The sequence below is a fragment of the Sus scrofa genome, chromosome 17 (assembly GCF_000003025.6).
Source record: "Sus scrofa isolate TJ Tabasco breed Duroc chromosome 17, Sscrofa11.1, whole genome shotgun sequence".
In the NCBI taxonomy this organism is placed as follows: domain Eukaryota; kingdom Metazoa; phylum Chordata; class Mammalia; order Artiodactyla; family Suidae; genus Sus; species Sus scrofa.
The window spans coordinates 13,795,282-13,822,983 of NC_010459.5; the positions used below are offsets into that span (position 1 = coordinate 13,795,282).

Genomic DNA, 27,702 nt, shown 5'->3' on the forward strand with positions numbered 1-27,702 from the left:
GTATGGCCAAGCTGGCCCAAGGAATTTCAATGATTTGGTCTCAAATAAATGAAACACTTAGTTAAGATGGAGAACATAATTACGTACAGATCCCGGTGCTGAATATAAAAATATATCTGCAAATTTACAATTTGAAAAAGTCCATTTTGGCTCAGGCCCTGTCATATCAGCAAAAAAAAAAAACCTGAGTTCAAGAGATTTTAGTGCTTATAAAGCAGTGAAACTGTCTCCTTTTGTTCAGGGGCCACCTGTGCCCTTTGTAGCCAGAACCCCAGCAGCCAGGACTTCGCCGGGGGACACCATAGACAGGACAGTGAGCAGCCACCACCAACTCCTCCTCATAGAAGCCTCCAGGACACCGTTTCTTTTGAGTCTCTAAGAGTGCCATGCATTTTTTTTTTTTTTTTTTTTTTTTTTTTTTGCTTTTTAGGGCCACACCCACGGCATATGGAAGTTCCCAGGCTAGGGGTTAAATCGGAGCTACCGATGCAGGTCTACACCACAGCCACAGCAACACTGGATCCCAGGTGTATCTATGACCTACATCACAGCTCACGGCAGCGCCAGATCCTTAACCCACTGAGCGAGGGCCAGGGATCGAACTCACATCCTCATGGATCCTCATTGGATTTGTTAACCATTGAGCCAGGAAGAGAATTCTAAGGGTACCATGTCTTGGAGAGCCCCTTAAGGTCATTCTCTGTGGCCAGGCTCTGGGGGCATGTTTTTATCGGGAGCAGCAACCTTGCTCACACTCAGTTGCTTTGCTCCTTCTCACACAGGAGCCCCAACCCTCCTGCATGGGGGAAGCTCCTCTGCCAGTGGCTTCCATCCACACAGGACTGGCCACTGGGGACACAACACCAAGGGGAGAAAATCTTACTTGGAAATGTATTTATCTTGTCCACATGGGACTAGGGAAGTCTGGTGACTGTAGTCCATTTTTCCTCTTTCTTTTCATCAGCAGGAGAGGCCTATATTTGAAAGGAAAAGACAGAGGTTAAAGGCAGCAGTACACGAGCCAGGGGGCAGGAAGCACATGGCTCTCTGTCCCTGCCCCAGATCCACAGCTTGAGCAGCCCAATGCTGACCCGTGGCCACTGAGATGCCACACTACTGGCTGCTGCCTCTGCTTGCCACAGCCTCTGAAAAAACACCTGATGGGAAGATGACAATCCTTGCAGAGCCCCAGAACCAATGCCCCAGCCACAGAGAATGGTTTGAAGGACGACCCAGGAGTCTTCCCTGAAGGGACCTTCACTACACAGAATAGAGACTCATCTGATAGGTAAGGCTCAGATTCTGCCGAGGTAGACGAAGGATTGGTAAATGACCTACCAATGCCCAGATAGGCATTCCCATTGTGGCTCAGTGATTTATGAACCCAACTAGCATCCATGAGGATTTGGGTTCGATCCCTGGCCTCACTCAGTGGGTTAAGGATCTGGCGTTGCTGTGAGCTGTACTGTAGGTCGAAGATGCAGCTCAGGCCTGGTGTTGCTATAGCTGTGGTATAGGCCAGCAGCTGCGGTTCTGATTCGACTCCTAGCCTGGAAACTTCCATATGCCACAAGTGCAGCCATTAAAAAAAAATAGTAATAATAAATAAAAATGCCCAGATAGAAACAGATGCAATCCATCACAACTCTACATCTAGGACCACAATTAAAATATGCAGTATCAAAGGCAATTTAATTACCTGGGAAAATGACAATATACCATGAAAACACAAGTTACAAAACTATGAGTCCAGTTTCGTTTAAAATATATGTAAGTAAGTGAGTTCCGATTGTGGCTCAGTGGTAACAAATCCATGAAGACACCGGTTTCATCCCTTGCTTTGCTCAGTGGGTTAAGGATACAGCATTGCCATGAGCTGTGGTGTAGGCTGCCAGCTGCAGCTCTGATTTGACCCCTAGCCTGGGAACTTCCATATGCTGGAGGTGTAGTCCTAAAATCCAAAAAAAAAAAAGAATATATAAGCATAAACATGCATGTATATGTACACTTATCTGAATGGACATTTTATATATGAGTCCAATACATATTACCAATGAGTCAAAAAGAAACAAAAAAGGAAATTAAAAAATCTTGAGGAGTTCCCGTCATGGCTAAGTGGTTAACGAATCTGACTAGGAACAATGAGGTTGTGGGTTCAATCCCTGGCCTCACTCAGTGGGTTAAGGATCTGGTGTTGCCATGTAGGTGGTATAGGTCGCAGATGCAGCTTGGATTCCACGTTGCTGTGGCTCTGGTGTAGGCTGGCAGCTACAGCTCCAATTCGACCCCTAGCCTGGGAACCTCCATATGCTGCGGGTGTGGCCCTAGAAAAAAGACCCCCCCCCAAAAAAAAAAATCTTGAAACAAAGAATTCTCTTCATGGTATAGTAGGTTAGGGATCCAGCATTGTCTCTGTGGTGACTCGGGTTTGATATATATATATATATACACACGTATACACACACACACACACACACACACATATATATACATATGTGTGTATCAGGATTTCTCAGCATCAGCACTATTGACATTTGGGGCCAGGTCATTCTTTGTTGTGGGGCCTGTCTTGTGCATTGGAGGATGTTGAGCAGCATTCTTGGCCTTTACCCACGAGGTGCTAGCAGCATGACTCTCAGTCATGATAATCAAAAACATCTCTTGGGAGTTCCCGTCGTGGCGCAGTGGTTAACGAATCTGACTAGGAACCATGAGGTTGCGGGTTCGGTCCCTGCCCTTGCTCAGTGGGTGAACGATCCGGCGTTGCCGTGAGCTGTGGTGTAGGTTGCAGACATGGCTCGGATCCCGTGTTGCTGTGGCTCTGGCGTAGGCTGGTGGCTACAGCTCCGATTCAACCCCTAGCCTGGGAACCTCCATATGCCGTGGGAGCGGCCCAAGAAATAGCAACAACAACAACAACAAAAGCCAAAAAAAAAAAACAACAAAAAAAAAACATCTCTGGACATTAAGTGTCCCCTGGGGGTTAAACTGCCCGTAGTTGAGACCTCTTGGCATATGTACCTAAGCATATAAGTGAATGAAAGTCCAGCACTCTCTGGTAATGGCGTTATCAGAAAATTTTTTCAAATATTTTATTCTAAAATTTTTCCCAAAAAAGTTGGAGAAATAAGACAATGATTAGCAATATACCCATGGCTAGTCTCCCCTTAACACTTACTATCCTTACTTTATCACACATCTGTCCATCTATATGCCCCTTTATCCATTCGAGAATTCATCTTATTTTTCATACATTTCAAAGTAAATTACACACAAAACAAGTCTTAGCAATTCGAGAAGTTGAAATCATAGCAAGTATCTTTCCCAACCACAACAGTATGAAATTAGAAATCAATAGCAGGAGAAAAACTGGAAAATTTACAAATACATGGAAATGAAACAACACACTCCTGAACAACAAATACGTCAAAGAAGACACAGAAAGGGAAATTAAGAAATCTTGAAACAATGGAGTTCCTGTCATGGCTCAGCAGTAATGAACCCGATTAGTATTCATGAGGACACAGATTCGATCCCTGGCCTTGATCAGTGGATTAAGGATCCGGTGTTGCCATCAGCTGTGGTGTAGGCCAGCAGCTGCTGTTCTGATTCAACCCCTAGCCTGGGAACTTCCATGTGCTGTGGGTGTGGCTCTAAAAAGACAAAAAAAGGAAATATTGAAACAAGAATTCCTTCTTGGTGGAGTGGGTTAAGGATCCAGCGTTGTCTCTGCAGTGACTTGGGTCTGATCCCCAGGCCAGCGCAGTGGGTTAAGGATCCACTGTTGCTGCAGTAGCTGTGGCATAGGTTGGAGCTGTGACTCAGATTTGATCCCTGGCCCAGTAACTTCCATATGCCGTGGGTGTGGCCAAAAAAAAAATCTTAAAAAAAACGAAAATGGAAACATAACATACCCAAAGTTATGAGATAGAGCAAAAGCTTTTCTAAGAGGGAATTTTACAGTAATAAATACCTCTGTTAAGAAAAAAGATCAGAGTTCCCATTACGGCTCAGTGGAAATGAATCTGACTGGCATTCATGAGAACGCAGGTTCTATCCCTGGTCTCGCTTGGTAGGTTAAGGATCTGATGTTGCTGTGAACTGTGGTGTAGGTCGCAGACACAGCTTGGATCTGGCGTTGCTGTAGCGGTGGTGCAGGCCACCAGCTACAGCTCTGATTCGACCCCTAGCTTGGGAACTTCCATATGCCACAGGAGCAGCTCAAAAAAGAAAAAAGGAGATTCCAAATGAATAACCTAATTTTATACCTCAAGGAACCAGAAAAAGAACAAACTAAGCCCAAAATTAGCAAAAGAAAGGAAACAGCAAAGATCAGTGCGAAAAGAAATGGAGAAAAGATCAATAAAACTAAGAAGCTGGGTTTTTTTTCAAAAGATAAATAAGAAAAACATATTAATTGAATCAATAATTACATTTACTGATTTGCATATGTTGAACCAGCCTCTCATCCCAAGGATAAATCCCATTTGATCATGGCGTGTAATCTTTTACTGCACTGGTGAATTCACTTTGCCAGTATTTTGCTAAGAATTTTTACATTTACATTCATCCTGTATATTGGCCTGTAGTTTTCTTTTATTGTTGTGTTCTTATCTGGCTTTGGTATCAGGGAAATGCTGGCCTCGTAAAATGAGTTTGGGAGTATTCCATCCTCTTCACTTTTTTGTAAGAGTTTGAGAAGGATCGTTTTTTTTTTTGGTTTTGGGTTTTTTGGGCGTTGCCCCACAGCACACAAAATTCCCAGGCCGGGGATTAAACTCCAAGCCACAGCAGTGACAATGCCAAGTTCTTAACCACTAGGCTACCAGGGAACTTGGAGAAGGATTGGTATTCATTCTTTAAATGTTTGGTAGAATTAGAAGTTCCTGTTGTGGCTCAGTGGTAACGAATCCAATCAGAAGCCCTGAGGACTTGGGCTGGATCCCTAGCCCCGCTCAGCAGGTTAAGTATCTGGCATTGCCGTGAGCTGTGATGTAGGTCGCAGCTACAGATCTGCTGTGGCTGTGGCACAGACTGGCAGCTGCAGCTCCGTTTCAATCCCTAGCCTGGGGACTTCCATTTGCTGAGAGTGTGGCCCTAAAAAGGCAAAAAAATGTTTGGTAGAATTCACCAGTGAAACCACCTGGTCTTGGACTTTCCTTTGTTGGGAGGTTTTTGATTGCTGATACTTAATATCACTAACCATCACGGAAATGCAAATCAAAACTACAATATCACCTCACGCTTGTTAAAATGGCCATCATCAAAGAAGACAGGAGACAAGTGTTGGCAAGGATGCAGAGAAATCAAAACCTTTGCGCACTGCCGGTAGGAAGGTAAAATGGTGCAGCTACTGGGGAAGCCAGTATGGCAATTTCTCAAAAAATTAAAAATCTATTTGGGAAAAGAATCTGAAAAAGAATAGATGTGTATGTACATACAACTGAATCACTTTGTTGTACACAGGACATTATCACCAACTTGTTGATCACTACACTTCAATAAAACTTTTAAAAATGAAAAAAAATGAAAACATTAAAGTAGAACTACCATGATCCAGCAATTTCTCTTCTGGGTACATACCCAAAAGAGTTAAAAGTAGGATGCTGAAGAGATAGTCACACACCCATGTGCTTCACAGCATTAATCACAATAGCCCAAAGGTGAAAGCCACTCAAATATCCATCAATGGATGAATGGATTAACAATGTAGAGCACAGAAATACAATGGAATATTATTCCACCTTAAAAAGGAAGGAAATCCTGTCACACATTACAACAGGGAAAGATCATTAAAAGGGAGGATAAAAATCATAAAAATTGGCAAACATATGTACTGCAAAAAAAGGAATAAGGAAAGTCAGACTACTGAGAAAATTTATCTTTTTTTCTTAAGTGACAATTACCCATGACTAGTGAATACCCATTTTTCTAAAGCATCTCTTCTATGCATGTGTAAATTTACTCATTCATTTATCGTGTGCCTAAGGTATAGCAAAGCTTTGCGTTTACAGATAGTAATTCACCAGCAGGTAAACTGGCACAGCCCTGCCTTCAAAGGTACATGGTCTAGGAGGAGGCAGATATGCGGGGAAAGACAATTCTACCAAGGCGGGCAGGTGCCACAGAGACACACAGGAAGGGCTCCTGATCCGGACCTGGGCGGGTCCCAGGGGCTTTCTGGAGGAAGTGAACTCTAAACCCAGAGCTCAGTGATGAGATGGAGCTGGCAGAGGTGATGAGCAGCGTGGTCCGGGCTGAAGGAGCATGCACCCAGGAGTTGAGCAACATTGGGTGGTGCCCATCTGGACCTTGATGTGTGCTTTTGAACTTGGAGGTGCAGTGGGGGCTGTGGTAGGCTGAATGACGGCCCCCAAAGATATCCAGGTCCTAATCCCTGGCACCTGTCAATGTTACCTTCTATAGTGACAGGGACTTTGCAAATGTGATTAAGGATCTTGAAATGGGAAGACTAGCCTAGATTCCCTAATGGATCCTAGTGTAATCACAAGTGTCCTTATAAAAGAGGCAGGGAAGCTTCTATTCCTGACAATCTCAGCAGAGAAGATATCTGAAGATGCTACGCTATGGATGAAAGATGGAGAAAGGGACCCTGAGCCAAGGAACACGGGAAAGGCAAGCAGAAGAAATTCTCCCCCGCCACAGCCTCTGGAGGGAGTGCAGCCCTGCTGGCCCTTTGGTTTTTGTCCACTGAGGCCAATGTCAGACTTCTGGCCTCCAGAATGTACGAGGGTAAAGTTGCGTTGTTTTATTTTTATTTTATTTTATGGGCCATACTTGTGGCATATAGAAGTTCCTGGGCTAGGGGTTGAATTGGAGCTGCAGCTGCCAGCCTGCACCACAGACAAAGCAATGCAGGATCCATGTACCTGTGACTTTGCACCTGTGGCAAACCCTCTGAGCAAGATAAGGAATCGAACCTGCATCTTCATGGATACTAGTTGGATTCTTAACCCACTGAGCCACAACAGAAAATCCTAAATTTGTTTCTTTGTTTGTTTGTTTTTAGGTCTGCACCTGTGGCACATGGAAGTTCCCAGGCTAGGGATTGAATCGGAGCTGTAGCTGCCAGTCTGTGCCACAGCCACAGCAATGCCAGATCCAAGCCACTTCTGTGACCTATACCACAGCTCATGGCAACGCCAGCTCCTTTAACTCACTGAGTGAGGCCAGGGATCAAACCTGTGTCCTCACAGATACTAGTCAGGTTTGTTTCCCCTGAGCCAGGACAGGAACTCCCCACATTTGTGTTTCTTTAAACCACCAAGCCTATGATCATTTTTTACAGTGGCAAAAGGAAAATAAAGGGAGTTGTGAAGGAAGGCTGTGATCTGACTTAAATTTTGGATTACCCCACTTTACTCTCTACTTTGAGAAAGGATTGGAGAAGAAAACCGAGGCAGGGGACCAACTGAGGCCAACCCAGGGAAGCAGGCAATGGAGATGGAGTGAAGGCATGATCCATCAATAAAAAGATCTGGACGGGGCCAGATTTGACATGAAGTTAAAGGCAGTGTCCAGCAGGATGCTGGGCTGCCAGTGAGGACAGCAACATAGGTGGCAGAGCCACATTCACAAGCATTGATGTGAGGAACACAGGCTGAGTTTGAGGTGGCCCATGGAACCCTGCGATGCAGATGGCAAGAAGCACAGCCAGGTCTACAGCCCAGGAGAGTGACAGCGTGGAGTTCCTGGGGTTGTGGGGGGAGGGGTCCTGGCTCGATGGAGGGAGAGGAAGTCAGGAAAGTGTTGAGGTCACCAGGGAGAAAACAGGGAGGTTTGAGGGGCAGGGCCAAGGGCAGAAATCCTTAGGGATGGAAAGGGGAAAAAAAAGTCCCTAGAAGCAAAGGGGAAACAGGAAACCCAGCATCCTGGAAGCCAAGAGAACTTGGCCTTGAGCAGCAGGTCATGGTCAGCAGAGCCAGGAGCTGGTGGTAGGAGCCCAAGGAAGGGAAACCCAAAGCAGCCTTTGATTTACTACACAAGTCATAGGGGACCCCAGCCAGTGCCAACTCCAAAGCTTGGATGGAGTATAAATCAGACAAGTGATGCCAGGCCAACAACAGACCTGATCCGAAACACTGGAGTCTTTCTCCAGTCACCAAAAAGCTCTAGTCTCACTCTGATTACTGCTTCTCTTCCTTCCTTTCTCAGCTTTTCTTCCGCAATGTCTCTAGCGCTTCTCTCTAGAGCTCTATGTACATACGTATGATATGCTTGCAGTTTTCTTCCAAGTCTCATATAATTTTTACTCACAAGCTCCACCTCCTTACTGTCCTCAGAATTCTCCTGTTAATCTTCTAACCCACTGTTTGGATTTTCTGTAGGACTCTCTTTCCTTCATTACCTCCATCATAACCTACATTTGGTAATTTTGTTTTGGATCTGAAAGCAATTCCCTTTTGATAGCACATCCTCTTAATTAAATTTACTGAAAATACCAATTAGAGAAGTTAAGTCTTCTTTACAATTTCTAAAATAATACAATACTTGAGGAAAACAGGCAGACCAATGAAACTATCCCGTACAGAAACGGACCCAAATATATTTGGGAACTGAGAATGGGGACTGCCTTTCTAAACAGCAGGGAAACAAGAATAGAACAAAATGTTGCTGAATTGAATGGCCTTTGGAAAGGGGGAGATGGGGAAGCTAAATCCCTACCTTACTTCTTCCACCAAATGAATTTTTAATTAAATATTAAGAAAATAAAATGCTGGATTGGCAACAAGATTCTGCTGTATAGTTCAAGGAACTTTATCTAATCACTTGTGATGGAACATGATGGAGGATAATGTGAAAAAAAGAATGTATATATATATATTTGTGTGTGTGTGTGTATATATCTATCTATATATCTATATATCTATCTATATCTATCTATCTATATCTATCTATCTATATATATATCTATATCTATCTATCTATATATATCTACTGTATACTTTGTTATACAGCAGAAATTGACAGACCCAGAAATTGACAGACCATCATAAATCAACTCTAATTTTAAAAAAGAAAATAAAATGCTAGAAGGAAATGTAAGATATATATACATTAGACCCAAAATCCAAACAGTATGATAAAAAATTGGATACCAGGAGTTCCCGTCGTGGCGCAGTGGTTAACGAATCTGACTAGGAACCATGAGGTTGAGGGTTCGGTCCCTGCCCTTGCTTAGTGGGTTAACGATCCGGTGTTGCCGTGAGCTGTGGTGTAGGTCGCAGACGTGGCTCGGATCCTGCGTTGCTGTGGCTCTGGCGTAGGCCAGTGGCTACAGCTCTGATTCGACCCCTAGCCTGGGAACCTCCATATGCCACGGGAGCGGCCCAAAGAAATAGCAAAAAGACATAAATAAATAAATAAATAAATAAAATTAAAAAAAAAAATTGGATACCAATCTGCAAAATTTTTAAGCTTCTGTTTAGAAAAAAAATTTACCCTAAGTTGAAAGGCAATTGACAAATTAGGGGGATTTACAATACATATGATGAAAGCATAATGTCCTTAATATGCAAAAGTCTTTAATAATTCAGTAAGAAAAAGACTACACTCAATAGAAAATGGTGCAGAGCATATGAACAAATAGTTTATAGAAAAATAAATACAAAGAGTCGATAAAACTATGAAAACATTTTCAACCTCCCTCATCACTATTTTTAATTACCATATTGATAAAAATCAGCAGGTAGTCTGATGGCCCAAATATGAGAATTTCTCTAGAGCTTGGTCACTCTCTACCTATTGGGTGATTTCACCAAGACCATGGCTATAAATCAGACCTAAAGGCTCGTGCGACCCAATCTGTCTCCAGCTTGACGTCTCCCCCCTTTTTTCCTTACTTTTACATTCCTTGGGTTAGGAATGTTAGGAAAATATATAGCCTATCACATTGTTGACCTGAAATTACAGATAATCGATTCTAGGACCCAACTCCTCCTTTGCCTATCTCAGGAACAAATCTGCTCTGGTCTTCGTAAACTCTCCAACCATCACCACAAATCACCGGCTGCCTCCAGCCAGCTGGAGAGAGGAAAAAAAAAAAAAGCCAGCTAAATTTACATACATGTTAAGGTAAACACAGTGCAGAGAAAACAAAAGGCCGGAAACTTAGAGTTCGGTCTAATATTCCTTAAACAGAGTATTGTTCCTCACCCGAGGAAGGGTAAGAGGAAGACGGCGGATGGGGCTGGAATGTGGATTCAATTGGACACTTCCGCCAAGGGCGCCTGCCAATATCTACAGTCTTGAAGTGAGGGATTGGCTCAGCCAGCCGTTGCCGTTCTCTGGTCTGCTCTGTTACTACAATAATTTATGAAGCCCTCCTGCACTCCAACCTGCCTTGTAAAGATCCTTTCCAAGCATCGCATCCACACTGCTTTGACAGAACTGATCTCCGCTGCCTCTTAGAGGAGGAGAAAGCAGGATGCGGAAGAGGGCGGGGCTTCCCGCACGTGCCAGCCTCCAGGGCACCGGACCGAAACAGCTCATCGCTTCCCACCCGGGAAAAAGGAGGTGAGGGGAAGAACGGGGCAGGAATGAAAGGGCAGATTTGACACAAATAATTTTTTTTTTTTGGTCTTTTTGCCATTTCTCGGGCCACTCCCGCGGCATATGGAGGTTCCCAGGCTATGTGTCTAATCGGAGCTGTAGCCACCAGCCTATGCCAGAGCCACAGCAACGCGGGATCCGAGCCGCGTCCGCGACCCACACACAGCTCACGGCAACGCGGGATCCTTAACCCACTGAGCAAGGGCAGGGACCGAACCTGCAACCTCATGGTTCCTAGTCGGATTCGCTAACCACTGCGCCACCACGGGAACTCCGAGAGAAATAATTTTTGACGTGGAGCAGCTCTTCAGAAATCTACAACGTTTTTAAGTTTACAGAAACCCTCTGTGAACATGGCCACTTTTCTCAGGAATTCTAAATCCATACAACTTCTCTTCAGAAAAACTTGAAAAGATAAAACATATACTGAATGGTAACTAACTACAAAGCATGTCTGCTAAAATGTCTGGAGATGTGAAGACTGTTGGGCTTGCTGAGTGGGGCCCTGAGACTCCCTGGCACCTAGTCATGCTGTCGACCAGCTGAAACCACCAAACTAGTCAGTCCTCTCTTCTTGCACCAACTTCACACCCTGGGAGAATGTTCTGGGTTCTCCTCAGCTCCATTAAATGCCTGGGTGATGCCATGCAGCTTATCAGTGGAACCCAGCTGCCCCCTATGAAGAGCCCTCCATTACTTCCTGCCTGTTCCCAAGACAACACGAGGCTACAGCCTTCCTTAAGATCCAAGAGAATGTCTTGACAAAGGGAAGGTTCCCAAGCCACCGAAGATGATGACAACCCAGCTGCAAAGAACCTCCTGGGCCTGCTTCCCCTGCTCTGAGTGTGCCCACGCTCCTTCTCAGACCTAAGCAAACTCGCATGTTCCCTAGACCCTGTCCCAAAACTGAGCCCCCTACACCTGTCCCCACTGTCCCTGGGCACAGGCACTCACACCTCAGCCTACCCTTCATCAAAACACTTACCACCACACAGAAACCATCCACTTGGGATTTCTTTCCTCTGATGGGACCCTCGGCTCCCAGGCTGTGCCTCTGTCCTGCCGATATTCCCATTCTTATTATTAATTCTTCAAGGGAGACAGTAGAATCAGCAGTCAGCCCAAGGAAAGCTAACCTGCTGCCTTAGGTCAGGGGAGTCCTGAGGCAGAGGTCAAAACTGGGGATTCTGGAGTTCCCACTGTGGCTCAGCAGTAATGAACCTCACTAGTATCCATAAGGATTTGGGTTTAATCCCTGGCCCCACTCATTGGGTTAAGGATGCAGCGTTTGCAGACATGGCTTGGATCTGGTGCTGTGGCTGTGGTGTAGGCCAGCTATGGTGTAGGTGTAGCTCCGATTCAACCCCTAGCCTGGGAACTTACACAGGCCGCAAAAAACAAAAAAAAATCTTGGAATTCTTGTGTATACGAGTTATTGAGGAAGTGTTTTCAGGGGAAACTTATAAGTAAGGGGAGGAGGAGGGGCTGGAGAAGGAGCTGGGGAGTGACACGGGTTCAGCTGGAGCCCAGCCCCAGCCTGCTCCCACGGGAGCTTGAGGGTGTGAATAACTCCACTGGATTGTCCCACCCTGAGAAGAGCAAGCCAGACCTCTGCACCCTGGGCTAGGCAGCCATTGGCTGAGAGCCACCCTGGGAGAGGGGGTGAGTGCCCGGGCATTTCTCTGCAGGAGCAATTCTCAAGACCAGGGAGCAGGAGTTCCCGTGTGGCTCAGCAGTAACAAACCCGACTAGGATCCATGAGGAGGTGGGTTTGATCCCTGGCCCCGCTCAGTGGGTTAAGGATTTGGTGTTGCCTTGAGCTGTGATGCAGGTCCAGACGAAGCTTGGATCCCGTATTGCTGTGGCTCTGGTGTAGGTTGGCAGCTGCAGCTCCAATTCAACCCCTAGCCTGGGAACTTCCATATGTTGCACCCGTGGCCCAACAACAACAACAACAACAACAAAAAACACAAAACAAAACAGGGAGCAGCTAAGTGGGGACCTGAGACTCCTTGGCACCTAGTCATGCTGTAGACCAGCTAAGACCTGTCAGCAGTCCACACCCATAACATGCAACAGAGAAAGGGGATCTGGGTGGGTGACAGCATTGTCCATTACACCTGGCCCACATTAGGGCCTGAAGCAGCTCCTGGCTCTTCCCTCCTCTCAAGCTGGAGGGAACAGCTGCCCACGCAGGATGGCCAGGCGAGGTGCATCGCTGAGCTGCAGGAGTGGGGACAGGCCTGCCCGAGCTCCAGACCAGTCAAAACCCTGCAGCTGCTACACAAAGGATCCTTTCCTCTTCCTTTTCACAGACTCCCCATTCACAGGTGTTTCCAGCCTCCCCAAGAATAAATAAGGGGGGGCCTTGAATGAACTAGCCCTGCTTCCTGTGAGGGCAAACATTAAATCCTAAGGAAGCTTGAAGTGGAAAGGCAACCAAAGCTCTCTTCAAGGAGAGCAGAATCTCCTCTGTTGTTCTGAGCTCTTGGGCCCTCCAAACTCCTGTGCCCTCACTCCCTTACTGTCAAGGAACCCGGAAAACACATGGCAATTATGCATCTGGTCTCGAAACAGCCCTACAAGCCGGCCAAGTCCTACACAGTTTCTGTTCCAGCCTGGAGACTAAGGGTCTCTCATCTTACTGATCAACTGGAAAGTCCCCAGCAGGCAAATACAGAACAGAAAGGTGGGCAGCCCCTGGCAGGAAAGTCCAGAGTAAGATGAAGAACCTCCCCTGGTGGTTTCTGGGGTTTTGTTTCCTAAGCAGTCTTCCTGATTGCATCACAGGAGCCAGGCCCCCACCCCAGCGCCCTGGGTAGGGTGGGGGTGGGGAACAGTCCCAGTCTCCAAGGAGGGACACCTAGGAGAGGGAGACAGGCTGGGAGGGGGCAGGGTTTACTGCGCAAAGCATTCCAAGGGGTCAACCCCACAGAGCCCACCCTTGACCAGTGAGAGGGTCATGAACTTGACAAGGTCTCAGCTGAAACCAAGGTGGGAAGGAGGAATCGCTGACCTTGAGATGCATGATGTCTCAGAGGTTCTAATTAATTCTGGGTGCACGCTAGACACTCCTGGAGTGGGGGCGGGGGAGGGGGTTGATTTTAAATTCCTGATTTTGAGGCCGATTTCATCAGACCCTCTGGGAAGAGGTCCAGGAATGTTTAAAGGCTCCCCAGGTCATGCTGATGTACAGCCAGGACTGAGAAACACCATGAAATCTGATGGGGATAGAGGACACCCCCCAGTGTCTTCAATGCAGCCTTTCAACTGGGAAGGAACAGAATTTTCTACAAATAAATCAGTTGAGTCTTTAGCACCCCCCCCCATTACTAATATTTCATAGGAAAGAGGGCGACAGGTAGAGCATTCCAGAGGGTCAGTGTCTGCAGGCAGAACTAATGCGAGGGGTCCACAAACCCAGGGCATCACATCACAGAAGCAGGAAGCTAGCTGTTGGCCCCAGATGCAAAGAAAACACTAGCCAGAGGCTTGCAGCTTCCCCTTTTGGGGCCTCTCCCCGACTCTTCTCTGAACTCTGCCCGGCCCAGCCCTCTGGGGACAATCTGGGGAGCCCCAGGGTTAGAGAAGAAAGTTGTCTGACAGTGCTTCATGCTGCCTCAGTCTCCTGAGGGACCCTGCTGTGTAGCCAATCGGCGACAGAGAAGAGAGTTCTGACCCCCACCCCCTGCACTTCAGCCCCCTGGTACCAGGGCAGGAAGAAGTGTCAGTGGCAAACAGGAAACCCCAGCCCTACTGCGCCATGCAAGGAAGGAGATGAGCTGCAGCCTGGGGCCCTGCCGAGATCTAGAGATTACAGGAGATTCCACCTGAGCCCGACCCGGACGTGGGCAAAACTCTGGCTGCCTGGGAAGGAAACACCATACTTAGCTTTCCATCTGCTTGCTCTCTTCAGTTAAAGGCTCATTTACTAACCAAGCCCCGTGTTCCTCTTCCATCCCCTTCCCCACACTGGGGGGTGGGGGGCAGGGGCAGTCAGCCACCCACAGGGCTCTCCCAGTCACTCTGCTCAGCACCATAGGGAGAGTTAAGGTCAAGCATGCTGGGTTTATGGACTCCACTTCCTCAGCTTTACTGTGACTGTGAATACAAAGCGTTGCCCCCTCCTCACCCCAAAAGGATGTTGGAAATTAAGGAAAAGGGAGGGGCAGGTATTTGGAAAGAGGTTGGCTTGTGCTCTCTGAGCGGGGATGGCACTTGAGGCAGGGAGGAAAGGGCTTACTTAGCTCAAGAGAACCTGTGGGCAACTAGTCCAAGGAGGCCCTGGTCACCTGTTTCCCCCACAAAGAGAGAACAGAACTATCACACTCTTATTATTATGCAAATAAGAAAAAACACATGTGAACCAAAGACAGCTATCAGAAATGTAAGCTTACTCTGGGCTAGCTATTACCTGCTTTGACCCATGGAATCCCCACAACAACCCCATGAAGAAAGAAAACTTAATATCCTCAATTGTAGATGAAGCGACCGAGGCACAGAGAAGTGAAGTAACTACAATGTCCAAAGACACACAGCCAGGAAGAGGCAGAGCTAGAGTTCAAACCCAGGACTGTCTGCTGCAAAGCAGAACCCCCATTTAAGTTCCAGCTTCTCTTGAGATAAAGGTGAAGAAAGACTTTTCAGCTAAAAATCACTGAATGTGGCCACGTTCTAGAGAAGTGTGTATCAGAATCCCCCAGTGGTTCATTAAATACAGATTACTGATCCTCAACGCTCCTGGTTTCAGATTCAGCTCTTCTGGAATGGGGTCTGAGCATGTGCATTCCTAACAGGCTTCCAAGGGCTGCTGGTGCTGCTGACAAGACTCGAGAAGCTTCCTCTTATTGCTTAGAAGAACCCACAGGGAAGGCTTTATTTTCATCATTTTAAAGATGAGAAGGGATTTCCCATTGTGGCTCAGTGGTAATGAACCCAACTAGTATCCATGAGGACACGAGTTCGATCCCCAGTGGGTTAAGGATCTGGCTTTGCTGTGGCTGTGGTGTTTTTAGGCCAGCAGCTGCAGCTCCGATTCGACCCCTAGCCTGGGAATTTCCATATGCCTCAGATGTGACCCTAAAAAGACAAAAAATAAATAACTAAATATATAAGAGGAAACTGAAGGTCCCATAGGTTAGGCGATTTGTCCCAGGTCACGGAGCTGACATGAAACCAGTGCTCCTCCTGTGATGCCCTGGATAAGCGCTGGACACAAGGGGCTCTGAGTAGGTCGTGCCAGTCACAGTGAGCCCTGGGGCCCTAAAGAAGGCAGGTGAGTCAGTGACAGGCCCAGCAGACAAGTTGCAGGAAAAGCAGACCCTGCAGGGGCCATGGGTGGAGATTCCATCCAGGGATCCAGGTACTAGCAATGTCACAGAGCCATGAACCCCCAGACACATCTCACCGTCTAAGGAACAAGCTACCCCTTCCACTCACAGAGCCCCCCCCCGCCCCAGACCGCCTGCCCCTCCTCCTCCTGGAAAAAGTCTGAGGGCCCAACTGACAACAGGTATGAGGCCCCTGCTGACAGGCAACCTCACTCCTATCCCAGAAGGCAGCCCCTTCCCGGCCCACCTGTCAGATGAGGGCCTGAGATGTAGCAGGTGGCCAGGCTGGGCTCCCTCCTGCCGGCAGCGTGGTCTGCAAAGCCTCAGCTCCTTCCACTGCCAAATTGTGCTTTGGCCCTTCCTATTCAGGCCTTCTGGAAACAGTCTCAACTCCCCAGTGGGGCTGGGGAAGAGCTGAGGAAATGGGCCTGGGATTCCTGCCAGAAAGGCCTGCCTCCTACTCCCACGCCAGCAGCCAGGTGAGCAACCTGGAGAGTCCCAACAATCACCCAGTGAAACAATCACCTCACAGGCCCAGCTGAGCAACTACTTGTTTATAGGAAGTCCCACCGACATCCACAAGCTTTTGACCTTCTGGATGGATATTTAGAAGGAAATCCAAAAGCTCTTAGCCTCACAGCAGATAAACAGGGATGATGCAATAGGACAAATAAAGGAAGCAAAAACTCCAGAAAGAAAAGTCTGTGTGTGTGTGTGTGTGTGTGTGTGTGTGTGTGAGAGAGAGAGAGAGAAAGAGAGAGAGAATGTATGTAAGTAAATGTATAGGTACAGATGTGGAAGAGAGTGTGTGTATAAATGGTACAACGTGAGTGTGAGGGTGTGTAAGTGTGCATATAAATGTGTGGGTGTGTGAGGGAATGTGTGGGGGAGAGAGGGAGTGTGTGTGCATGTGTGTGTGTGTGTGTGTGTGTGTGTAGCACTTAGACGCCAGCTCGTAGCATCCAAAGACCTAGAAAGCTAACCCTCCCATGTCCACAGGCCCCCAGGGAAGGGCTGGTCATTTCTGCCACCCCTAAAGTAGCAGCAGCACCACCTTCAACCAGAGGGGCCCTGCCAAGATGTGCCCCCTCCCAGGATAAAAACTCAACAAAGTGCGACATTTAGTGCGACCCACTTGACACGAGGAAAGCGTGGAAAGTCAGTGCGGGCACATCAGACCAGGGAGACCACTCTGACCTGCATTTCTCACAACCCAGGGCTCTTTTACCTGGTTTTTTTTTTTTTTGTCTTTTTGCTATTTCTCGGGCCGCTTCCGCGGCATATGGAGGTTCCCAGGCTAGGGGTCCAATCGGAGCTGTAGCCACCGGCCTACGCCAGAGCCACAGCAACGTGGGATCCGAGCCGCGTCTGCAGCCTACACCACAGCTCAGGGCAACGCCGGATCATTAACCCACTGAGCAAGGGCAGGGACCGAACCCGCAACCTCATGGTTCCTAGTTGGATTCGTTAACCACTGCGCCACGACGGGAACTCCTCTTTTACCGGTATTTAAAGTCCTCCCTCCAGAAGGGCAAATTCAGCTTTCCTCCAGTGCAATAATTATGATATTTAAGTGGAGCCCCCTCCCACAGGGAGAGACCAAGGTCCTCATCACTCCTCGTGCTCCCAGCCCCCCTGGCCATCAGCTCCAGGGGACTCCTGGCTTGTCCAATGGGGCAGGTGACGAGGCCCGTCCAGTTCCCCATTTCCTCCAGCACAGGTTTCTCTCTGGCCTCGCTTCCTGTTTACTGACGGCTCTTCTGAGCCTCATCTCTGACCTCACATCCCCTTCCTAAGGGAACCCCAACGCTTCTTCCCTTTTTTGGTGCTAGAGGCTGACCCTCGGAGCTTTGAATGCAGAGATCTTGGGGGTTCCCCTCCTCGCTACCCAGCCCAGGCAGCGCAAGAGCCACAAGCGCGGGCCTCCTCCACCCCACGAGGCGGGCCAGCTCCTCCTTGGAAGGGTCCAGCGTGTGCTGGGGAAGCCCCTGCGGGCATCCGACAGCCGCCCTGCTTTAACCTTGTTAACGCCCTGCAACATGTGTGGGAAAATTCAGCCTCACACAGCAGATCTCAGACCCAGGAGAGCCAGCTCATCCAGGGGTTTCCAGAACATTTCCAGGAGGCTAAGAGGAAGTTTTCCACAAAACCACACTCACAGCCTCTTCTGTCTTGCCCTGCAACCTGCTACTGACCCTAAAGAAGAATCAGCACCATGAAAAACAGAACTCTCAAGATGGCCTTCAAAGGCCATTTCTGTAAAACCTTTTCACTTCCCTCACTGCCTGGGATGAAAAGAACAGCCTTCTACTGAGCAGACAGAAAACAGGCAGGGCCCCGTAAAGACACTCCCAGAGGGCACCGTGGGCCCATCTGTCCCTCCCAGACCTACATTATTTCACCAACTCCCTGGTGGGCCAGGCAGCCGCTTCTGGGAGCTTGCTTAAATGACAAACTTCAAGGATTTCCCACAGAACGAGACATGCCAGATCAAAGCCACCGGGGCCACTCTCATGACCCCTAAATAAAGCCACACAAACTGGTACCCAACTGCTGGGTACCAAAGCTTCCTGACCTCCTCTCAGCTCAGACCAGACTGAAGCACACAAACACACCGCCTCCCTGCCCCACCCCATGGCGCATATCCCCACTGATGCGCTTACTTTCACAAGAGAGCAGTCCTTGTTCTAGATGTCTGTCTAATCCACTATCAGAGCCTACATGGAGCTTTGGGAAGAGGGCCGTAATTATCTGGGGCTACCACCCATCTCCCCAGAGTATTTAGGGTCTGGTGGACTCCGCCAACCAAAGTCCTCCCTGCATGCCAGCCAGGCTGACCCCCGCCTGTCAATAATACCCACGGCTGCCATGGTGGCTGTTTAGCAGGTTGAACTGAGCCACAGGGTCTGGAATATGGAAAGGATGCTCAAAATAGAAAGGTTGAGGCTCTTGTTCTCAATCTTTAAGGAAGAGGGTCTCGACAACCCAACATCCACCTGATTTGGACCTCACATACTGCAGAACAGAAGTCAGGTTTGAGGCACAGTGAACCCCAAGTTCACCCTCTCAAACCCAACCCCAAATACAGAAATTCCTGGATGAGATGATTCGGGGTGGGAGTTCCCATTGTGGGTCAGTGGGTAAAGAACCCAACATAGCATCTGTGAGAATGCAGGTTTGATCCCTGGCCTCGATCAGTGGGTTGAGGATCCAGCACTGGTGCAAGTTGAGGTGTAGGTCCCAGATATGGCTCAGATCCAGTGTTGCTGTGTCTGTGGGGTAAGCTGGCAGCTGCAGCTCCAATTCAATCCCTAGCCTGGGAACTTCCATATGCCGCAGGAGCGGCCTTAAAAATAAAAGATTCAGCCAGGGACCTAAGGCCCAGCTGCCGGCAACCAGCAAGCCCCAGATATGATCAGTTCTGAGGCCCACTGACCATCTACCTTTGTCCTGCCAGGCCGAAATGGAGGTCAGATGCTGACCCCTGCCTCAGGTGATGGCAGAGGACACAGCAAGAATGGCCAGGACCTTGTGGCCCAGCTTGAAATGAAAATACCAGAGACTAAATGCCACAACTCTCTCCCAGGGTTTTCTTGTTCCTTTCGTTTTTCTTATACAAATAAAAGACTTTTTTAATTTAAAAATACAGATAAGCAAAAAGATTGAGATCCACTAAAGGACAATTATTGCACATTTCTATAAGCAACCTAGAATGGGCAAATTCATAAAGGCAATAAGCATAACGGAGGTTACCAGGGGCTGGGGGAGGGGGAAAAAATGAGGAGTTAGTGTTTAATGGGTACAAAGTCTCCTTTTGGGATGATGGAAAAGTTCTAGAAATGAATAGCGGTAATGGTCATACAATACTGTGAATGCACTGAAAGCCACGGCTATGGTTTGAATGTGTGTGTTGTCCCTACATTTATATGCTGAAATCCTATGATGACATTAGGAGGTGAGGCCTCTGGGAGGTGATTAGGTCATGAAGGTGGAGCCATGAACGGGATGAAAGGAGACCCCACAGACCTTCCAAACCCCTTAGGTTATGTAAGGATATAATGAGACGTCTGCAGCCTGGAAGAGGACTGACCATGCTGACACCCTGACATTAGACTTCCAGCCTTCAGAACTGTGAAAAATAAATTTCTGTTGTCTGTAAGTCACTCAGTCTGTTGCATTTGTTATAATATGGCTTAAACAGACTGTGACAGCACTGAATTGTACACTTAAAAATGCTTAAAAGGGGAGTTCCCATTGTGGCTCAGCGGAAACAAACTCGACTAGGAACCATGAAGATGCAGGTTCGATCCCTGGCCTCGCTCAGTGGGTTAAGGATTCAGTGTTGCCATGAGCTGTGGTGTAGGTTGCAGGCTCAGCTTGGATCTAGAGTTGCTGTGTAGGCCAGCAGCTGTAGCTCCAATTCAACCCTTCACCTGGGAACTTCCATATGCTGCAGGTGTGGCCCTAAAAAGGAAAAAAAAGGGGGGGGGGTAAAAAAAGAAATTATTTATTGTCCATAATTTACCAGAATAAAAAATTGAAAATACTTAATATGAAAAATTTTAAGATCAAATCTTCTAAAACTTCACCACCCAGAGACAATCGCTATTACTATTTTGCCATACACCCTTCCAGAGGCAAATATAAACGGACGATCTATTTTACAAAAATAGCACATTGTTTGGTGACTTCCTTTTTAGGAATCTATCATTTTCCCATGTTAACAGACACACAATAGCCTACCTTTTTTTGTAGTCACGTGGTATTTTACCATATAGGTAAACCATGACAAACAAGGTCACTACTGCTAGGCATTTAGTTTCCATTTTTGCTCTTGTTATTATTATAAGCAACGCTGCACAGGTCATCCTTCATGCACATATTTTTCTGATTATAGCTTTAGGATATAATATCTTATATTATATCTAATTATATCTTTAGGATAAGGTAGCCTATGGATGAAACTGCTGAGTCAGGAACTCCCTCAGGAGGATGGTTGATGAAGCATTCTGAGTAAAACTCGACCAAGAATGCCGAATTCGGAGTTCCCGTCGTGGCGCAGTGGTTAACGAATCTGACTAGGAACCATGAGGTTGCGGGTTCGGTCCCTGCCCTTGCTCAGTGTGTTAACGATCCGGTGTTGCCGGGAGCTGTGGTGTAGGTTGCAGACGCGGCTCGGATCCTGCGTTGCTGTGCCTCTGGCGTAGGCCGGTGGCTACAGCTCTGATTCACCCCTAGCCTGGGAACCTCCATATGCCGCGGGAGCGGCCCAAGAAATAGCAACAACAAAAGACAAAAAAAGACAAAAGACAAAAAAAAAAGAATGCCGAATTCTGTCAAACAGAAGTCTCTCTCAGGTGTTCCCGTTGTGGCGCAGGGGAAACAAATCTGACTGGATTCCGTGAGGATGCGGGTTCAATCCCTGGCCCCACTCGGTGGGCTGGGGATCCAGTGTTGCCCTGAGCTGTGCTGTAGGCTGGAAGCAGTAGCTCTGTTTTTGACCCAGAGCCTGGGAACTTCCATATACCGTAGGTACAGCCCTAAGAGGCATAAAAAAAAAAAAAAGAAGAAGAAGAAGAAGACAAACTCTCTTCACATGGACTTTTCTTCGAATCCACTTGGGCATCTATAACACTGCATAGTGGTTCAAGGAAAGTGGGGAGTATCCTTTTCATCGGAAACCAGATCCTCTATCCCACTCTCCAGGCCTCCTCTGGTGACACATCCTGCCTAGGTCACTAAGTGAGCCTGGTACACAACGAAGGCAGAACTTTACTGGGATAATTCTCCTGAAATCCCTTGTGCCAGCAGGAAAGACTATAGCAAAACTCTAGGATGGCCCAGTGCTGGCTGCCACATGGTAGGCAACCTAAGTATAGACACATGAAAGGTTTTCTTTGGTTAAAGGTTTTCTTGGTATGGACAGAATAAGAATGCAGTGAACTCTCCCTAACGAGACCAAGGGCTTGAAGGGACTTATGGAATCACTTAATCCCTGGCCTTGGAGATGGAGAAACCAAGGCCCTCAAAGACCCAGGGCATAAATACATCACTCATCTTTAAATGAACCCCAAAGTGTCTCATACACAGTGATTCAGCCAGCTTAGGGCAGAGCTGAACATACCCCAAATTTTGACACCTGGTACAATCCTTATCCTCCTCATCCTGTGTACAAAATCAGAAATTAAGATCACCCGTCACATCCCAGCTCAGTCATGGTCAGGTGTGTGCCCCCCATGTCTTTCTCTCCTAAGCATTAGACTTCACGTTCCACGCAATACCCACTCCCAGAGCTCATGAGAGCTCTCTGTGCTATTCAATGAGCCTGAATGCTTGCTGTGCACCAGGCCCCTGGGCGCCTGAGCACACACTGCAGCAAAATAGTTATCACTGCCATCACAGAGTTGGGGAAACTGTGACTCAGAGACTTTAAGTGACTTTTTAACCACAGACTAAAGCTCTGGGTTGATTTCCCCCCAGAAGCTGACTGTGAGACAAGAATTCAAGTACAAGGGGAAGGAGAGTGAGAAAGTAAAACAGGGAAGGGAAGGCAGCCAATGAAGGGAAACAGTTACTACTGTGTGCAACTGGGATTTGGCCCTACTAGGCAACTCTGAAAAGACAGCATCAAACATGCCCCAAAGTTATCCCAAAACAGAGGTGAGGGAGCTGCTGTAGTTTTACACTTTCTCCCATCAGTCATTGGTTGAGGTAAAGGGAATATGGGGAGAAGGATGTTGACAGCATCTATTCCATTGCTGAATACCATGAAGCTAGAAAATCTGCATGCCATCCAAACTCCAAATCCAACACTTCATTTAAAAAAAATGCTCTTATAGAAAAGAGCAGTTAATCTAACTAACACTATGGGTAAAGTGCCGTGCTGGTAAAAGCAAACCTATTTGCCAAATCACTTTGGGTTAACCCGTCCAAGGAAATATAAGGTATCTTTTTGCTAACTTTTGTCCATAGAAGGAATAGGAAAAGCCATTCTAAGTCATTGCTGATCCCACCAGAATTAAACAAATGCCCTTCCCTCCCCCCCCCCATTTTTTTATTTTTAGGGCCACACTCTTGGCACATGAAGGTTCCCAGGCCAAGGGTCGAATCTGAGCTGCCACTGTCCTCATACACCACAGCCAAGGCAACGCAGGATCCAAGCCGCGTCTGTGACTACACCACGGCTCACGGCAACACCAGACCCTTAACCTACTGAGACGGGCCAGGGGTGGAACCCACGTCCCCATGGATTCTAGTTGTGTTCATTACCACTGAGCCATGACAGGAACTCCCCTACCCGCTTCTTTGGTGAGAGGCTGCCTTCTCTGGTTCAGTCACAGCTGTCTTGGGCAGGAGGTCCACAGCCTCAAGCTGTCATTGGCAAGCAGCTGCATCGACTTGTGATTACAGGCTCCAAAGTCCATCATCCCAGGTATGATTAAAAATGACACCACCACCCCCCAACGGAGTTCCCGTTGTGGCTCAGTGGTTAAGGAATCTGACTAGGAACGATGAGGTTACGGGTTTGATCCCTGGCCTTGCTCAGTGGGATAAGGATCCCGCGTTGCTGTGGCTCTAGCATAGGCCAGTGGCTACAGCTCCAATTCGACCCCTAGCCTGGGAACAGCCCAAGAAATGGCAAAAAATAAAAATAAAAATAAAAATAAAAATGACCCCCTGGCCACCTAGCCAATCAAGTCTGGAGGATGTTCCTGTTCCTTGTGCCCTGTTTCTCCTCTGCCTCCCAACCTCCGCCTTCCCTACCACATCCCCCGTGGGAACCCTCAAACAGCCAAATAAATGAAACCAGTAATCATGGGCCTGTGGTAGCTTCACCCAGCCTTAAGGACTCATTTAAAATTCTTCGGGAGAGGCAGGGAGGTGTTTAAATAGCCCAGTGTGTCACTGGGGTAAATAACTGGACCATATTCTGAAGAGTGGTGGGAGGGGCGGGGAGATACGGGAGGGGATCCCTGTCCTGGTTTTATAAACCCAGCTGGAGCAGCTCTCCACAACTATGGCTTGAAGACAGAGACTGGATGTCACGTTCCATTCCAAGGACACTGCTGAGACCTGCCCCGTTTCTTAGTCTGGGTAGAGGAGGAGAAATGCAGATAAACCCTGAGACTGTTTTGGGATCATCCAGTCTCCCAGGCTCTCTGAGGGATTCTCTCACAATCTGGTCCCATCTCCTCATCCCACCTCCCAGTGAGAACACTTCCTGCCAAAAGCATCCTAGAGAGGACTGAAGGAAATAATTAGGCCCCGGTCCTTTTGTGCTTTGGTGACAGGACCTCTTTCTGGCAAGTCTAGCCCTTGGCACTCCTGCAGAGGTGCCAGGATACTTGGTCCTGGGCACCTCTCCAACCACCTCTCTTGGCCATTCCTAAGCATCTCACGCATGGAAGGCAGACAAGAAGGTTGGCTCTGGAGCACCGGAAAATAGACCAAGAAACCAAAGCAAAACCCAGGGACCGATCAGTTCCAGGTAGGCCAGGATACAAGAGCAAGGAGGAGAAATGAGGGATTGAAAGCAAGGTGTAGGGTTGTCTACCACCTGGGACCAACCCCTAAGATAACACAACCTGGAGAGAGGACCTGAAGCCTAAAACAGAGAAGCCATGGAGAGATGCAGAGAAGTGGACTCTGGGGCAGAATGAGACCATCCGCAGGAAGATGGGGATGCTGCCAGCTGGAAGAACAGCACCGGGTAAAAACGGCTCAGGCCCTGGCCCACTCAGCCAAGTGTACTCCCTGAAAGAGGGTATGACTAGGGACCCCGATCCTCCTCTTAGCCAGGCCACCCAAAGGCATCCCTCATCATTCTAACCAGATTTCACAAGCATAAAAATGAATAAAAATAAGGACAGAGGAACGTGGAAAATGCCTAGGCTGCTCTCCAAATATCCTATCTCCTAAATATTCCACATCTGCTCTTACACTGGTTTTTGTTTTTTGGTTTGTTTTTTTTGTTTGTTTGTTTGTTTTGCTTTTTAGGGTCACACTTGAGACACATGGAAGTTCCCAGGCTAGGGGTCAAATCAGAGCTGCAGCTGCCAGCCTACACCACAGTCACAGCCACAGCAACACCGGATCCAAGCCATATCTGCAACCTACACTACAGCTAGCAACAATGCTGGATCCTTAACCCACTGAGAAAGGCCAGGGATGGAACCCACATCCTCATGGATACTAGTCAGATTCGTTTCCACTGAGCCACAGTGAGAACTCTGCTCTTCCATCTTCTGAAGGAGGAGCAAGACTCACCTTTCAGCCTACTCTGCGCAGGGAATCATGAACTGAACCAGCACAGACTCCCATTTGCCTGAGCAGACTGCATGCTCTTTCATCTCCTTTTCCCAGGGCAAAAACTAGCTTCTTTCAAGCTACCCTACCTCTCCAAGCTCAGCCATCATTTGAGGCCCTCTTGTACAACCCCCCCACTCCCACCCCACTGAACTGTCACAGCTGCCAGGCATCAGGCTGGCCTATTCAAATGAGAAAGCACAGCTGGTGCCCACAGTCATGGCCCCACTCCAGGGTCTCTTGATTCCAAACCGGCACCTCTCAGACTGACACTGCATTTGGACACAAGTTTTTGCTTTAGTTTTTTTTTTAAAAAGGGCTCTCCTCAAAGGACACAATATAGCTTAGCTATGATAATTCCTCAGACCACCTGCAGAAAAAGTTCCAAGTAAAGTAAATGTGAATTTAGGAGTAAAATAAATCCAACCCTGGATTCCTCAATCAGCTGTTCTGGAAAAAAGGCCCAGGCTCTGTCCCACAGCTGTTTAAAAGAATCATTGTTTCTAATTCTTTCCTCCCATTGTACTAAGATCAACTGTGACAGGAATTGTTATTTGTCAGTTCATTGGCTCATTCATTCATTCATTACATGTAAAGTACTTACTATACACCTATCCAGCTGTAGAAACGGCCTCTGTTCTCTGGGAGTATAAGTTCTAGGGACCCAGATTCCGCCCACCTGGGAATAAAGTGCATTGCAGCGTTCAGAAGCCTGGCGCTCAGCTCCTGCCACCGAGGGGCAAAGGTGCGGTGAACAACCCAGGGCCCACAAAGAGCCCCAGGAAGATTGAACCCACCCTCTGTCTCCCCGGTCAGACCACCACGCCTCTCTGCTGTCCCCAGGGCTCTGCCAGCTTAGGAGTTGAGTACAACGCAGGCGCTCAAAATGCAGAAGTGGCCCGGTCGGCCCAAAGCAATTGCCTCTCGGGTGAGAGAAGACGCAGAGGTTCCCAACGACCTCGGATATCAACTCTGGAGGCGGCCCGGGAGCCGGCAAAGAGGAAGTGCCACGAGGACCCAGGGCCCCTAGGCGTCTAGCGCCCTGCTCTAGGCTGGAACCCTCCAGCGAAACGTGCCTTGAACGGGTTAGAAGGAGACAAGATTGGGGTCGGACACCCTCCAGGGCTGTCGGGGCCTGCCATCCTGGCACCTGCCACCCAGCACCTTTTCTCCAGGGTTTCCTAGGGACCTCGGGGATGGGGCGGGAGTGCCTTCCTGACGTCGCCCTTGGCCCGGAGAGAAGGATGGACCCCCAAAGGTCGGAGGGGGAGGCGAGCCCGGAGCCACAACTTTCTCCGGCGAAAGGAGGGCGGGCTGGTGCTCCGCGCCCTCGCTGCCCCTGGGGAGTCCGCACGCCCGGGAACCCCCAGCCTCTGGTGAAGGAGGGAGGAGAATAGCGGCAGACCAGGACTGAGGGGCTGACTTGGACGGGACAGGGGACACCGCGGGAAAACTTTCGGCGAGGCGGAAGAGGGACAGAGGAGAGAGGGCCGCCCAGTGCACCACACCTCGCGCCCCGCAACTCGCCCCCGGAGCCTCGCTCCCCGCGCCCAGCGCCCGGAACCTTGCCTGCGTCCCGAGCCGGCTGCATCTCGCGCGCGCTGCGGGGACCGTGGAGTTGGAAAGTGGGAGTGCTTCGGCCGGGTTTGGGGGGCTGCTCGGCCAGCGGTCGGCGAGCCCGGCTCACTTCCAGCGGGGCTGAGAGAGCTGCAGCCGCGCAACTGGGGGTCGGGCGCCCCGCCCCCTTAGCACCACCACCCCCAGCCCCTCCTCGCTCGCCCGCCCCTCTGCCTTTATCTGCCCCTTTCGGGTCAGACCGCCCTCCCTCCCCGCCTTTCTCTAGCTCTTCTCTACCCCCACCCCACAGCCCTCGCCTTTCTTCTTCCCCCTCCACTCCCGCCCTCCTTCCCTCCCCCCCCGGGGGGGCGGGGCTTCTCCCCTCCCTCCCAGACAAAGCTGTGGCTGCGCGTCCCCTCCTTCCCCGCCCGCGAGTCGGGGCTCCGGCTGCCAGCGCCTCTTCCGGCTTTGGGTGGCGGGGTAGAAGTGAGGGGGTGGGGAAGATGAGCTAGCTCACCTCTCCCCATTCTCTGCGGCCCCTCTCCGAAAGGGACGAGGTCTTGGCCCGACGCGCCGGGCGGTGACAGCCACTTCCAGAGTACAGTCACGCTGCCCTGAGAAGGCCACTCGAGCGTCGTGGATTCTTCAAGCGGAGGATGTGGGGTTTTTTTTTTTTCCTAACACCTGCTTGTTCCAAAAAGGGTTTGAGCTGAGCAAGGCGGAGGAAGTGGGTTTTTTTCTAACACCTGCTTATTCCAAAAAGGGTTTGAGCTGAGCAAGGCCCCTTGGACTTCGCAGGGTGGCAGACGTGACAGCAATGTGAAGGAGGGCAAGTTTCTTTGTCCTCTTCTCACCTCCCCCTCTTAGCCATCCCTAGACCTCCAGGGGCTCTCAGTGCACAGGAAGCCCTGGAGCACCCTAAATGCGGGGAGCCTTA

At 48.8% G+C, this 27,702-nt stretch overlaps 1 protein-coding gene across 4 annotated transcripts in view; it reads right to left on the minus strand.

Moving 5' to 3' along the window:
• Positions 1-27,448, minus strand: part of RASSF2 (Ras association domain family member 2) — a 49,441-nt gene extending 21,993 nt beyond the window's left edge. The window contains exons 1-2 of one of the 4 annotated variants that reach the window (XM_021077866.1): positions 27,283-27,448; positions 884-974 (exon numbers count right to left, since the gene is read on the minus strand). In XM_021077866.1, coding sequence (XP_020933525.1) covers positions 884-942 — 59 coding nt within the window. In that variant the 5' untranslated portion in view covers positions 943-974; positions 27,283-27,448. Of the gene's footprint in view, positions 1-883; positions 975-16,149; positions 17,152-25,812; positions 25,864-26,777; positions 27,094-27,282 lie in introns of those variants that run through there. The other 3 variants (XM_021077865.1, XM_021077867.1, XM_003359881.4) reach the window with 3 other exon arrangements.